This window comes from Hermetia illucens, chromosome 4, assembly GCF_905115235.1.
Source record: "Hermetia illucens chromosome 4, iHerIll2.2.curated.20191125, whole genome shotgun sequence".
Taxonomy (NCBI): Eukaryota; Metazoa; Arthropoda; class Insecta; order Diptera; family Stratiomyidae; genus Hermetia; species Hermetia illucens.
In genome coordinates, this window is record NC_051852.1 from 42990162 (window position 1) to 43005867 (window position 15706).

Here is a 15706-nt window from a genome sequence, read left to right on the forward strand (position 1 = left end):
CTTCCTGTTTGACCAGTGCGGTTTGATGTTGTTGGCTGGTTCGTTTTCGGTGCCATACAGTAGCCGAATTGTCGGTCTAATAAGCCTCCCAGACTCGCTCCAGTCTGGTCCAATTTATTGTAAATCGTTCGGTCTAGTATTTTCCCCGTAGTATATAAAAGACATATAGGTCTGTAGGAGGGTGCTTCGCCAGAGGGTTTACCACCTTTAAGTAACAACACTAGCCTTTCGCATTTCTATACCTCAGGAAAGATCCCATCAGCCAAGCATGTTTCAAACAGTTCCATGAATATATCTGTTCCTCTATCGACTGTCTGTCATCCGTACTTTTTTTTAGAAACGACGATACCTACTAACATTTTTTCCTGCATTATCGGAAATCGGCTATGAACACATGCAGAAGACGCTGCTGATATGGTGTTAGATAGAATTAGACGACAAAATTAAGTTCCTTTTTGTACCTACTCGTAAGCCATGAGATTTAGTTACGGTTGTTGAATAGAGTTATTGGTTTGCGTATTTGGATTGGCTAGCTCTCCGCCCAGGCATGAACTTTACAGAACATTCATAAGATTAGCTGAAGTGAAAACCCCAGATCTGAAATCCAATTCGAGATCATTTAAAGGCAGTCTAGATGGTGCCCTTACTGAGATGGAAAAGGACTCTAGATTTGTTTGCGAAATCAACCTTGTCTTTGATTTTTGTCTCTCTAATAAGCATTATATTGTGTCCACTATCGTATTTAAATTTTATTCTCCTGAATTGCTTTTAACTTTCATAGCTTTATAGTACATTTACTAACTATTGCCGCTTTTGTTGCCACGAGTTGTATTCTTGACAGAATAACTTTTGGAACGTAGGCAACCACTCATTTGTACTTTCGATAAATGTGTTTCTAAGAAAATAAAAAGCTGGTATACAGAGCACATCGATGGTGTTTGATGAATTATTTTAAAAAACTGCCAGCGCAGCGGGAAAGTTGTCCCATTTATTGGATAGCAGTAGGTAGGTATCAGTAGGTATTAGCGCTTTGGTGCGCCGTTTTGATGCCACAAACTCCTAAGATCGTGACTGTTGTTATGAGAGCAGGGAGTCCAGTCGGCTCGGATCTTCAGAGCCAGTCCATAGCATTCACGAAAGAAAGCAGCTCTCCCACCCTGTAGCTAGAAATATCTCTGAGGTTCACAAAGAATGGTTTACACAGTGTCCGCAGTCTGACTCTAGCCAGAGCTGGGCACCCGCAGAGAAAGTGCATGGGAGTTTTCCTTCCTTCTCCGCAACTTCGGCAATGCGAGTTGTAGGATATGCCGAACCTAGTGGCATGGTCCCCTATGGGGCAGTGCCCCGTGCAGACCGCCGTAATCTTGAATGCATTTGAGGAGCTCTCGTGATCGGTCTATGTTATAAGCGAGCCAAATTCTCCTTGACTTGGCACAGCTTGTAAGCCTTTGCCATCTCAGGCCCGCGGCTGCTAGGTAGTGCGAGTAGACTCGGCCCCCGACAGCCGCCAGCGGAACACCGACTGTATTCACCGAACGACTGCCAAGAGCAGAGCCTTGCCTGGCCAAAACGTCAGCCCGCTCATTCCCCTCTATGTTTCTATGCTCGGGAACCCAGAGGAGAGTGACCTTGAGCGTGCCGCCCAGACGGTTCAGCACGCCTCTGCACTGCCCCAGCAGTAATTTTGCTAAAAGTTTCTTGTGGGTTCACCTTAAAGGTTCGAAGTTTATCGTCTTGTAGGTCTTCTCAAAGGGAAGATGAATGTTGATAGAAATGTATTCATTAGAGGACTATCTTTTAAGGCTCTTGTTGGTGCATTTCTTGGTATTCACATCCAAAACATAAGTCATAAATCAAATACTCATCGCCATGATTTAATGTCCGAGTTATGAACGTTGTCGATTCAGTCGATATCAAACTCTACCTCGAACAATGCACCGCTACCGATAAGACGAAGACGAATCTTAAAAAAATCAATAAACCTTCCGTCTTATTTTTCATGGTGCTGTAAACTAGTTAATCGGATTCAGAGGAGGTATTATCAGAATTATTTTCCAACTTATCACAATGTCAGCTGATACTGGGTTTTATCTGCAGTTAAACGAGGAAAATCCAATCTGCTCTAAAAAACGGTCTTTGTGATATAGTCGATAGCAGTCTCTCCAGAAACCTCGAGCAACATCGAACAAGGTATTGAATATTTCTGTATTATTGGAGCTAGATCAGTAAAGTCCAGAGGGGATTCCACGATCTGTAAACAAGCCGTAAACGATTTATGTCGCATCTTTGTAGGTGATAGTAATGCGGGAACTACGTAAAACTATATTTTCAAGATGTTGATGCTAATTACTTTTGCCTCAATAGACTTTTGGTCACTAGCTTCTGTGTTGACCTGAAGCTATACAGGATGTGTGTGCATGTTTTATTTTCGATTTAAAACAAAAGAAAATTAAAGTTAAAAAAATCAGCCGCCATTTTCAATCTAATGCATAGTTTCGTTCGTGGTCTATTACATACTTCCAGGAGCCTGGTACCAACAATCTTCTTTTTGTAAATTCACTTGACTTGGATGAGGAGAAATCCGTTAGTCCGTTTTTAAAAAGCTTTCCTTCTTTTCATTTCAAATGATTGCCCAAGCTGCAGATCAAGTGAAAATCCAAGTCCACGGGAGTATATTTTTCTCTGAGTGAGCGCAGCAGTGTGAGGCCTAACGTCATCATGATGAAGTATGACGTCACCTTTAGTCACTAGAGATGAACTTTTCCCTTTAACGCTGCCTTGAGTGACTATGCAGGAAAGGAAATCTTCTAATTCTTGCCTGTTCACAGATGAAGCACAATTTCCAGTTGGTCTTCTTTGATCCTGAGAGTTAATTTGTGGGGAATCAAGAAATCGCATTTTGGAACATAACACAGCAGTCGGATTCTTCTCGTTATGATGTTACGGTGTACATTGATAGTTCACCAACCTTCTCCTACCCTAACGCTGCTAATAATTCGTCGTTCTCAAGCTCATTTGGCCTTCCAGAAAGGGATTGATCTTCGATCCGTTTCTTGACATGAAAAAGTTCGACAAGTAAGAGCCACTCTGTGTCCAAGGCCGAATCCATACAATGCCTTAAATGAATTTTATCTACCTCCACGATGAAGACCTCGCAGTTCATTCAAAACAGAAACTAGAAATGAACTATCCCTACCTTAGAAGCCTTTTTTCAATAGGGTTTTTCTCATCCTTGAAACGACAGGGCTAGCAAGTATTAAAAGATCGCCTTTAAAGGAATGAATATGCCGAATTAGGAAAAATAAAAAAAAAAACTTATGCACACAGTCAACCAAACCAACTCAGCAAAGTCCAAGGAATTTTTGGTATAGCAAGGGACAACATGACATTCTTTCTGCCTTGTGTGGCGTGGTTTTAAAGCAGAAGGTGGTTGGACGAATTTGTTGAGGTGATCAGTGGAAAGCCCGGCAAAGTAACTTTAGTACAGCGGCAATACTCCTGATCACTGTGGTACTCGACATTGTCAACAATTAATGATTTCAATGCTGCACTATCCATTATAAATACTAGCACTTAGCCTCGGGAGCAGCTCGGTTACGCTTCTCCTAGGGCAGAGGTGAGGTAGCGTCTGATGAGTTGCCTCTGCCTTGGACGAAACTTCAGATCATACCATTTTTGCAACTTGGGTTCTTGCCCAAGAATAAGAGATCCGTGCACCACAATCGTTTAAGTATGTTATTCCCCAACTGGTACGGTGTGCTATCTAGTGGATGGCGGACTTAGGACTCCCTCAATTTCTAAACAAAAATTAGAGAACTAACCTCTAGTTGTACCATTGCTCTTATACTCTTTTTTATGCTCATTTTTATTCATTAATTGATCTATAAATGCCAAACAAAATGGTTGATCTATTCTTCTCCCTTCTATCCTAAAGAATCTACGATAAGAGGGATGCTAGAACGTTTAACTTAGTCATTGCTATTTTTATTAAAGTACTTCTTGGAAGTCTGGAAGGTTATTAGTTTTCCTTGTCTGTCCCCATAATACCATGGTGTGCATAGTCGACAAGTTTTCAAATTCTCATCTCGCGTTATGTTGGCCTTGGGTAATTTCCCGGCGACATGGATATTTCGGCCAATTTTGGCAAATTTTCAATAGCGCGGCTATCATAATATAATAGTATCTAAATGATCATAGCGAATTATACTCGTCATCCAAATCAGCATTTTCGACTCGTTAGCAGGGAGGTGGCGTTCATTGCCTTTGATAGTTTCCCAACAGTTGGAACTCTGTTGAGGATAGGACCAAAAGCGCTGTGGTAAGTTTTGAATTTGAGACCTTCGTTATTGCGTGATCGGAAAGAACGCCAGCCGCGGGTGCCGACTTCATCTAGACTGCATCCATATTTGATGTATTATAATTTCATGGGGCTTCAAGTCTTCATTTCTGGGCAGCTTGCTGTCACTGACGGTGATCGAATCGGCTTCGTTTTGATCGGTCGCTCGAAACTCTGTTTTCTTCAGAGTTGGTTCAATGTACTTGTAAAACTTGGAATTTTACTCTTTGGATAATTTTGAAAGTCTCTGGAGAAAGGTTGTGCGGTCATTACGCAGTTATGTTTAGCGTGATATAAATGCATTGCCAAGATTTGATATTACTTGGCTCGGATTTCGCTATTATTTTGACTTGATTCCTTGCTGCTCAAAAATTGAAGGAGTTTTGCAATTCGATATTATTTGCATTTTTCGGGCACAGTTAACAAATCTGGCACTCAATATCTGTCTGCTCCCTTTAATGTACATACAATGCTGTCGTGATCGTTATCAAAATCTTAAGATAACCTTAAGGTTAAGATCAATTCGTCGCGGCTTTCTGTATCTTGCTGGTCATTCAAATCGGCTAGCAAGTTTTCCTGGAACTATCCTGAACTCACAACTTGTCGGTCTTTTACCCTATCTTCCCAAGTAAATTCTCCGAACGCTAATGGAAAAAAGGAAAGTTTTCAGGAAAAAATGTATGACTCCTACCTTATCGAAAAAGCCTTTGCCCCAGAAAAGTGGTAGAATGTCACTGATTTTAATGGAGCATTCTTTGATTAATTATTGTGAATGCTTCTAGGTAATAAAACTATCCATTTGAATCGACTTTTTGCTTGGCTAACAGATGAGTTGGGGTAGCCTTATATTACAATGTGTCCGAATGCAAATAAAGAGTACACGAGCACTTCGTACATAAATCGGAATTGGCAAGCACTGATTTGGCACTGGACAACGAAAGTTGATAATGGAAACAATCACTTATTGGATAATCTCCCGACTAGAATTTGTATCTAGGACCCAGCGAGGCTGTATTATTATGTACGTATATTAGCCTTGCCTAGAAATGCCTGGCTAATTCTTTATTGCTTGGTTAGTGTGGGCCTTGTCAGGCATCACTAAACGAATCTCAGCTGACTCCACATAAGCCCTAGGAAGGCCCAAGTTAAAGGATAGATATTAAAAAGATAGAGATTCTTTATTTTTCTCTTGAATTTCATTTTGAACGGGGCTGGAATTGAGGTTTCATTATGATCACAACGTAAATCGCAAAGACAAATACAAACATCCGTGATCAGCGAGACTATTCCGTTGGCACTGGGGCTGGAAATCGCGTCGATAGCATTGAACAAAAGGGCCGTGTGAGTTGTCATTAATGAGCTTTAAGAGAGATGATTTGCACCTAGCATTTAGGAAAGTGGCTATGCGGATCTGGCAGGGTTAAAAAGCAGCAATGCAGAAGTGATTGTCGACATGCCTTCAAATGCAGGCTGGAATGGGGAGCCTATCTTGTGTTTGCCTAAAATTTCGATGGTTTGCAATTGAAGTGCTCCTTGAGAAGCACTCCTAACATAATGTGCGAATCCATAACCACCTATAAAAGCCACCCGTACCTATATAGACCTCACTTGAGGCACCAAATTTTAATGAAACGGGACTGCATTCGGAGACTGCCAGACATTTGCTGTTATTTTTAACATTTTCTCGGTCAGGAAGTGAATTGGTTGGCAATAGTCAGACCGGTAGAATTTTTGGATTTCAGAAATGTTCATTCCCCGTTATATTGTGTTGGAGAAGATGTCCTTCGATCTCAATGAACGTCATAAAATCGATAGAGACATGCTACCGATTTGAAAAATTTTCATGTAGGCAGTAGTTAGCCAATAACGTACAGGCGTTCGTTGGTATGACAAAATAAGTTAAGTCAAACGCAATCACAGTTCGAAAGAAATTCTTTTTGATGAATATTCAGAAAGTTCTTTCCATTCATTGAGATGATAAATTCCGGAAAATATTCATTGGTTTTCAAGACGTTTTCATTGGCTGTTTATTTGTAGGCATACTATAGTGACGACATGGAATTAATTAGTCTACCTATTGGATTTCTGCCTTTAAAACCACTCCTCACACACTAGAATTTTATCTACCTATGAATCCCACTCTCCCCTTTCTCCTTGTATTTTATTTATTTAATGAGGACAATACACAGAAAACAAATTCCTTATTAGATATTGTCCTCAGAGGGAGAAGCAAGTGAATGGCTTATTTCACGCTTAAAACTAGAGAGTGAAATAGAGTCAAAGGACACAAGCTGTAGGGCGTTGTAGGACCGGCATAGCCTCGGGATCGGAGAGTGGAAGTAAATCTCGAGCTCCGCGAAGGGTACATCAAAAATGTTGGCACTACGTGTGTTATGAGACGCGGCGATACGGAAAGTAATATCCGAGTTGACGGAGCAGTCCATCAGACAATTACAGAGTTTGAAAAGAATACACATATCAAGGAATATACGACGTTACTGCAAGGAGGGGAGATTGAGAGTGCGGAGTCGTGACGGATAATCAACCAGTGGATGTTTCTTTTTGAAAAAGAGGATCGGGGTGAATTTGCGTTGTGCAACTTCAAGAGCGCGGCAATCACGAATGCGGAAGGGGACCAGACTACACCGCAATATTCAAGGATGTTTCTGACAAGGGAATAGGAGAGTGTTAAGTAAGGCTGAATTGAAGTATAGTCGGAGGAGGAACGTAGGATAAAACCAGACACTTTGGAGGCTCTATTGATGATGTCAACGAAGTGGGAATTGAAACGAAGCTTGTCGTCGAATATTACACTCAGGACTTTGAAGGAGGTCAGCAGTGAAAGGGGTTTTTCACTGAGAGAATATGAAAAGGATGTTGGGGAGGGTTTAAGCAATAGCACATCCAGTGGCATTTGTTGACATTCAGTGTTAGCTTGTTAACCGAACACCAACGGGCTAAATTATCAAGGTTGGACTGTAAGGGAGCACAGTCCAAAGGAGACGAAACAGAGGCAAACAATTTAACAATTTAAGGTCGTCTGCGTAAAGCAAATACGGGCAGGTGAGGATGAAGGCGAGGTCATTGCTGAAAAACAGGAAGAGTACCGGGCCAATTATAGAACCTTGGGGAACATCAGAGGAAGGAAAGAAGGAACGAGATGAGTAACCATGAAAAGAAACTTTGCAGGAACAATATGAGAGATAGTCGAAAAGCCAGGAGATGACTGAGGGAGGGAAGGCTAGTAATGAAAGTTTAGAGAGGAGAATGTTATGGTCAACGGTATCAAAGGCTTTGGAGAAATCGGTATAGATAGCATGTACCTCCTGTCGTGAGTTCAAGCATTTAGCAACAAAGTTGGCAAAGAGCAGAAGGTTTAAAGCCGCAATCTATATTTCACGAAACCATGATGCTTTTTGACAATTAGAGAAGAGAAATGGTGGTAGTTCACAGCAAGAGATGGGTTCCGCTCTTGAGGATAGGGATGATCAGGGCCTCTTTCGAGAGACGGGGAAAGTAGCATTCATCTAGACTTTTGTTGTATATTATACTCAGGGGGAGGGAAATGTGTTTTCTATAGTTAAGGAGGAAGAGGTTAGGAAGCGCATTGGGGCTAGGTCCGACATTGGGGTCAAGATTGCCAATGAGGAACTCAACCAAGGAAAGCGTAAGAAGAGAAATGGCCAGAGATTCGGAGCAGTCTGCAGTTATGAGAGGATTAGAGGTTCGAGGGCTCGAGGGAGAAAACACTGACGAGAAGTAGGTGCAGAAAAGGTCGCAGGATTGTTGTGGGGAGTTCAGAGTCAGCGAAAGTGATAGAAAAAGGCAAAAGATTGATTGGGATTACGATATTTGGGCGTGAGACCAAAAGGGTTTTAAGTTACCGCGAGCAAGGGCGGCTTCGACGCTCAACAAGTATCTTTTACGCGCTTTTCTGACCATTGACTTCACAGTAGAACGTATAGCCCTAAAGTGAGCAAGGTCGGCTTCATTCTTAGAAGCTCGAAACTTCTTCCGCAGTGTATGTTTCAAGCAAATGTTATTAAGAATTTTCGTTGTGAACCAAGTTGGATACGAACGTAGGCAGGGAGGAGAAGAAGAGACATAACAGGAGAGGAGGTCGGACAGAATATTGTAAAAGGTGTTGATCATACGATGAGCTGCCTAACATATGTACCCAGTTGAAAGGCGCTAAAGCTGAGTTCAGACCGTCAAAATTGGCTTTGCGGAAGTTGAACTTAGTGGATTTACGCTTGGTTTTGGGTTTTGAACGAGGGAGCTCCGCTTCAAATTCAACCGCGAGGTGGTGAGCGTCAGTTTTGACATACGGGGATGTGATGTGCAAGGAAATAAAGAGAGGTGGCGTTCCATCAGTCCTTCTGACATGCAGGCATTTTTGTAACTCGATTTTCATCACTTCATTTAGAATTTCCTCTTGCTTTTCATTTTCACCTATTAACTAACCCTAGATGCCATCATCACAATCATGCGTTAGGCACGTCTTCAAATTTAGCTTCGTGTCCATCATCATTCTCCGATATTTGATGGATGGTAGCTGCTCAAGATGATGTAGAAGTTAGTTACTCGGGTTATGTTCTTTACCAACTGGTCGTCTTCAATTCATATTAAATAGTTTGTGATTCAGATTTTTCTGAATATCAGCAAATGCCACTCGAAACGCTACCCAATCCAGATTTCCTCAGTTTCGTTTGCTTTCATATATAGTGAATTCTGTGCAAACTGTGTCAAACTAGAAAGCTGTTTAAGCCTCAATAGAAGCTGTGTTTTAATAAAATTAATACATGCTATATCGATATCATCAATCGTCCGTTATAGCCTATTATCTCCAACTTAATAAAGAACCGATAGATCCGCTTTGGATAGCGAATCTGTTAATCTAAGCATGGAAATCGAGAAAATCTCCGGAATGTAATTAATCCTCTCGATTTACTGGTCGTTTTCGGCCCTTCGTCAGCCATTAAAACATCGAAATGTGACTAACAAGATAAAGCATTTTTTGTTGAAGTGTTCGTTCGAGGAATGGAACAATCGAGGTGCCTTCACTTTTATGCCGACAGTTTATCGATTATGTATAATATCTGAAAACAAAACGTGAAATTTGCCTTTACCCATTTCTAGTTCATCATAATGGTGATCGATTCGACAGATAGAGAACGCTTAGCTGTAACACGTGAAGAATTGTACAAGATGCTTCAACATGAAGACTTATCAAAAGCTAGTCTACTCGTATACGCAAACAAACAAGTAAGTGACAATTTTCTACTCATACAGTCCGTTCCATACTGGCACGGAATAATCTAATTATCTGATATAATTTTCTGTATGTGAATCTATTTTCTCATCCCATTTTATTTTTTAGGACTTAAAGGGCTCAATGTCAGCAGCTGAAATTTCCAGACAGTTGGATTTGACGTCAATAAAAAAACATCAGTGGCATATACAGGCATGCTGTGCGCTCACAGGAGAAGGGTTAGTATAGTCATAACAATTCTTCGATTATCCTTTTATCATTTCGATTATCGTCACGTACACTTAGCAATGAGTGCACACTTCATTCACTGTTGGAACGAACTGGTAGAAAAAAACGATTATCTACATATTAATAATTCATCTTAGAAGCAATTCTCTACGTTAGCAATTTATAAGTTGGAATCATGACGTTATCTTCGGTTTTAATTGCTTAAGATGATTAAAAAAGAGCCCGTGCCAAGTGATTATTTTGATTTGAGCAAATATGATAATGTTTTGGAGAAATATGGTGTTTGTTTGTCTACAATGTCAAGCTAATCTAATAATTTGCTCTTTTTTGTGGCTGGGGTTTTGATTAAGTCTTACTAGTTGTCTTATAGTCAAAATAATATTCTTTTTATTGCAAATCCCCTTGATTACTATTAATATTCGTTAGTAGAGATAGACAGTGCGGCCGATTTTCTAATATTATTTCTGTACGTATAGTTCATTTCCGTAGTCTATACTTTGAAGAAATCTATGAGCGATATTGCGATCGTTTGGTTGAGGATAAAACTCGGTCCAATAGACTGCGATGAGTCGGTCCAATAGACTGCGATGAGCAGGTTGTAATGAACTTACGAGTTGGTCACATGACGACCCTGAGTGGCCAAGATGATCTAGAGGGAAGAGCTATCACAAAACCCAAAAGAAATTGGTTAAATAGACCGTGAAGGTCTGCCCACAAATACTGAAGCTGCATCAAAACACTCGGCTGACACGACCTCGCATGCCTTTGAAAATATGAAAATCATCAAACAAACAAGCGAATTCGCGACGGCCTAACGAGAACAGAATGAGAGCTAAACTTGGAAAATAAAAAAAAACCGCTGGATCGCGCGCGTGGAGTCGTAGGCCTCCGGACCCGAGCGTCGCGATCGAGGGGTAAAAGATCCACTGCAGATCACAGCCTCCATCATTGATTCCTCTGCCTTAGGTTTTCAATGAGGCGCCACTCCTGAGGTTTCCTCTCTTCCTCAGTGCTCGCTGAAGCACTCTTTTCCACCGTCCAGCCGAGCTTTACGCTGAGGTTCGGAACGAATTCCAAAGAGCGTGTATAGAATTCTCGGAAATAGATCCTTTGCATAGACCAAGTATTCCCTGGCTCTATGCATCTCCAGCAAATCCCGGAATTCTATCTCAAATCAATGATGAGATTGCATCTCGACTGTGTACTGATATGTTGCTGCTGCAACTACAATCACTTGTATATTGTGGTGCAGTTATGGCTGTCAGATTGCACGGTCAGAAAATTCGCTTTCATTTTATTGGATTGAGTGACCGAAGAGATCTGCCATGGAAAATTCGTCTGAAATGTCGGCGGGACTCACTAAGGCAGAACATTGCTAGACTGATTCAAATCAGCACTAGCAATGCCAGCAGACAGGTGAGAAATAAAGTGCAGATGGTTTAGAGAAACTATGCTATCTCCAGTGAGACACCCGTAGTTGAAGAGGAAGTTCAACGGGCCATAAACAGCTCGAAGAACTGGAGCAGACCAGGTCTGGATCGGGTGCAGAATTTCTGGTATAAAAAATTTACCAGGGTACACAGTCGGTTGGCACACAGTATAAATCAGGTCATGAGTCGGCCGGAGGAATTTCCATCCTTCCTCACTGCGGGGATTTCCTACCTTGTCCCTAAGAAAGACACGGTGCAGGACCCCGCAGACACAAGACCGATTACTTGCTTACCAACCCTCCACAAATTCATAACGTCCATTATTAGTGGAAGGGTCAATGCGCACCTCGAGACCAACAACATTCTGTCCGAGGAGCAGAAGGGCTGCCGAGTTGGGTCAAGGGGTTGCAAAGAGTATTATTATTATCGACTCGGTAGTTGTAGGACAAGCAACTAGAGGCCGAAGAAATCTCTTTAATTGCTATATCGATTACGTCAAGGCTTTTGATAGCGTTCCGCATACCTGTCTATTCGATATCCTACATCTGTATCGCATTCATCCGAAACTAATAAAGAGTTTGGCGATTGTCATGGAAGCGTGGCATACCACCTTATCAGTGCGTAATACCTCAGAACCCATCCGTGTACAGAGGGGCATCTTCCAGGGGGATTCGTTGGGTCGCCTTTGGCCTTATGTGGCACTAAACCCCCTGTCATGGCTACTGAATGATGCTAGAGGGCATGGTTTTGCAATAAAGTATGGTCTACGTGCTAAGTGCGAACTGACATACTTGATGTACTTAGGTGACATCAAGCTGTATGCTGGTATTGACGACCATCTTAGAAGTTTGTTGCGAATAGTAGACATGTTCAGCAGTGATTTTCGGATGGAGTTTGGATTAGAAAAGTGTCGAATCCAAGCCATCCGCAAAGGTCATCACGACATAGGATTGGTTTCCTTCACATCGAAGCTATGACCGAGGCAGACTTCTATAAGTACTTAGGAATTCTGCAAGGAACCCATGCTCAACTTGGTGATCTGAGAGACGCTTTGCAGTCCGAATTTCTCCGACGTGCATTTCTCGGGGAAGAATAAGATAAGCGCATTGAATGTATACGCTATCCCTTCACTGGCTTATGCATTCGGAATATTGCCATGGACGAAAACCGATGTAGAAAACGTCCAGCGGCGGATTCGGACTACTATGTCCAAATTCCGAATGCATCATCCAAATTCTGCCGTGGAGTGTATAAACCTGCCTCGTGAGATCGGAGGTGGGGGCGTGTTTGACGTGGCGGCACAACATCATCGCCAAGTGGACCCGCCGCTTTTACAGCAAAGAGCAGACGAGTCCTTTGCATGCGGTTGTCTGGAAGGCAGACTGTGGACTGACTCCACTTGAAGGATCGATCTTTCAATCCTCTGAGTGGGATGAAGTCGGACCAAGAGCGGATCGATGAATGGAAGTCGAAGGCAATGCACAGTAAACACGTGAACGTGGCAGCCATATGTCGATTTGCATTTGTCGAACAGATGGCTGTGTGCTTGGAAGCTCATGCTGAGACTGAGGGGTTCATGTGTACCATTCAGGTCGGCGTGATCGCCACCCGGGCTTATAAAAAGCTTATCATGAAAGAATGGGTGGGGAATGACCAGTGCAGAATGTGTGGTTCGGCTTTAGAGACGTTGGACCGTCTCATTTCTGGCTGTACCGTTATGGCAGCGGTGCAATACATCACCAGGCGTAATGCTGTATGTAAGGTTATCCATGAAAACCTTGCATACAAGCATGTGCTGATCACGGTAACACGTCCGGTTTACCGATATGAGCGGCAAGCAATACTTGACAGTTCTACTTATAGCACGTATTGGGAAACTGCCGACCACCGACCATCTTGGTTTAATAATAGTTTTCCCGTCTTCAAAGTGGCATTTTTTTGCAATGCCTGTTTTCACTTTTTAAAATAATGAAGGGTTGTGTATCCTCTTCATTATTTTACCCATATCCAAACCAGCACAAACTAGCAACTATCCGAAAAGAATCTGTCTCATCGCCTTCCAAATAAAAACTTTTTGATTCCTTTTCGAAGCCAGTTCATCCTTCGCAATTCATTCTTTTCACTTTCTTTAATCCTAGACGCGAGCGCAATGCTGTCCACATTGCCTCCCACAGTGTACTGTGGTGTACCGTTACGGTCTTAAATGAAGTGCTCTAACACACTTCAAGGCCCTTGATCCAATATGGAATGTTATATTAATCCTAGACGTCTTAATTTTCATCTTCTTTTATAATTTTTTTTTAGTAAAAAATACGACTTATTTTACTTAAATCGTTCCTATCAAGCATTTGAAGTGTTTATACGAATGTGTTTTCACTCTGAAGTAAGTAAACGTGGCCCGATTAGATTACGCTGGTCCACCTTTTTGATTAATTCATGATAAAGGCCTTCTTTCGATATATCGGTAGCCTTAATTATGTCTCTACCCATGCTTTGATGCTCATTCAGTTGTTAAGCCTCAACATTTCGCAGACAACCTTCGAAGTTGTATATTTGCTACATAGCAAGATAAGAGGTCATCTGACGTGATGGAGACGTCAGAGAATGAACCTGCATACCCACACCCACTTGTGACATTGTAAAAGTGTGAATTCATTGAATCAACATAATTCGGTTATCAGTTTTTTATGAATATGTAACATTGAGTATAGTGACGGAATGAAACTCATTTACTTTACTTAATCATATCGCGACATAAATAATAGAATTTTTCCTCATTTTCTTGTCAAGTGATAGGCTAGGTAGGTGCTCTGTCAATATCGGACTGGATGTGAGTTCCATAATCGAAATTAAGACCATCTTGTCGTTCAACTGAACAAAGACACGTCTCATTTAGAAGTTTTCTCTTAGATCGATGGACATCCCTTTTGAGATCTCTCATGTTGCTTCGAATGTACCAAAGAAATGGTATTTTGTATATTTGGTGATAGTTAACGTTATCCTTTTGGTAACATCCTACCAAATATTGCTTAGTTAGCAGTTTATTGTGGTTCATTATAGTAAGCGTGCTGGTCTCCTGGTGCGGCTGATCTTAGGATGATATCGAGAGGCAGCTTGCGACTGTGTGAAGGGTGGCATTCTGACAGCTCTGAATATTTATCTATTCGGTGCCACTTAAGCTGGAGATCAAATTGGAGCTGCGTAAAATGACACGCATATATACATCAGTCGGTTTGCAGGTTGTCAGTACAGTCTCATCATGCTCACTTCATAAAGTTCCAGCTAAGGCTTCGATAATATTTTTCCTGCTGCTAAACTTGTCACAGATCCAGATGATGTGAACACGCTCAGAGTTTTAGTAGTTCGTGGAGGGGATAAGTTAAGCGTCTACTGATATATCTAGCCGTAACTTTAATTCCTTGGGCTGCGTGGTGAAAAGGGTTGCTGTATGTCTGTGCTCAGGAGCAGATATTTTTAAAGCAGCATGAGTCTAGCTCACCAATGCACATGGTAGAAATATTGTTTCTGGTGGTTAAGATCCAGCATTCTGTCCTTTTGTCTCAAATGCTAAACTCACTGCCGACATCACTGGCATATGTTCCGACTAAAGTAGAAACCATATTTAGCAGAATGGAATATTCGATTTGGATCAATCTATTACTGCACCTTAGTTTTCTTAATCCTCGTTAGAAATTATGTTTCCGTTGCCGTTTTCTCGCGCGCATATTCCAAACGCACTTTGAAAGTCAGCATAATGTATATCATGACTACCAGGTACAAAAGAATCAAGGCACCAATTGACAATTTTGTTTTTTTCCATATCCTTCTCCTCCACCAAGTCTAGTTAGACCGCTCGTAGCCATAATTTAGTGGCATAAATTGTTTCTCCTAGGTACATAATTCCTAGCTTAACTGCTTACTGTAGATGTGCAAGTACTTGACGACTGCAACCGTTGTCAGCTTGTGAAATTATCATGGGCGTTAGAATTGGTGATGAACGAAAGGTACATTCATATTGACTAATGTCAACGACAAGGGACGAGCTGTCTTACAAACTATTTTGCTGAAACAATCATCAAATGCCTTTGCTTGCTTGATGATCAGCAAATTTGGAAAGTTAAACTGGATTGTTTCATGTTTTTTTTTACTTACATATCATTGCTATAAATGGCGGTGTCTTAAAACGGGTGCATTCGTGATTTGCGCGCATCATATCTTGGAAAGAAGTTGATTTCGTGGTGAAAACGGTATTTCTGAGTTTATATCAAATTTACAATTTTATCCACGTGTAGAACTGAACGTCTCCCAAACTTGTGTGCAACGATTCACGGAGGGAAAATCTGCCACAGACTATATTCTCTCTTAATATTTGCCCTAACCCAGCTGTTAGCTACGCGTAGCCCTCTTGGGCTCACGTTGCTTTGGTATTGCCTAGTCGAA

General features: G+C 41.6%; 1 protein-coding gene across 1 annotated transcript in view; it reads left to right on the forward strand.

The window, feature by feature from the left end:
- Positions 1-15706, forward strand: part of LOC119653775 (ADP-ribosylation factor-like protein 5B) — a 100694-nt gene that overhangs the window by 75883 nt on the left and 9105 nt on the right. The window contains exons 3-4 of the mRNA XM_038058777.1: positions 9476-9601; positions 9717-9826. Of these exons, the coding sequence (XP_037914705.1) occupies positions 9476-9601; positions 9717-9826 (236 nt within the window). The remainder of the gene's footprint in view (positions 1-9475; positions 9602-9716; positions 9827-15706) is intronic.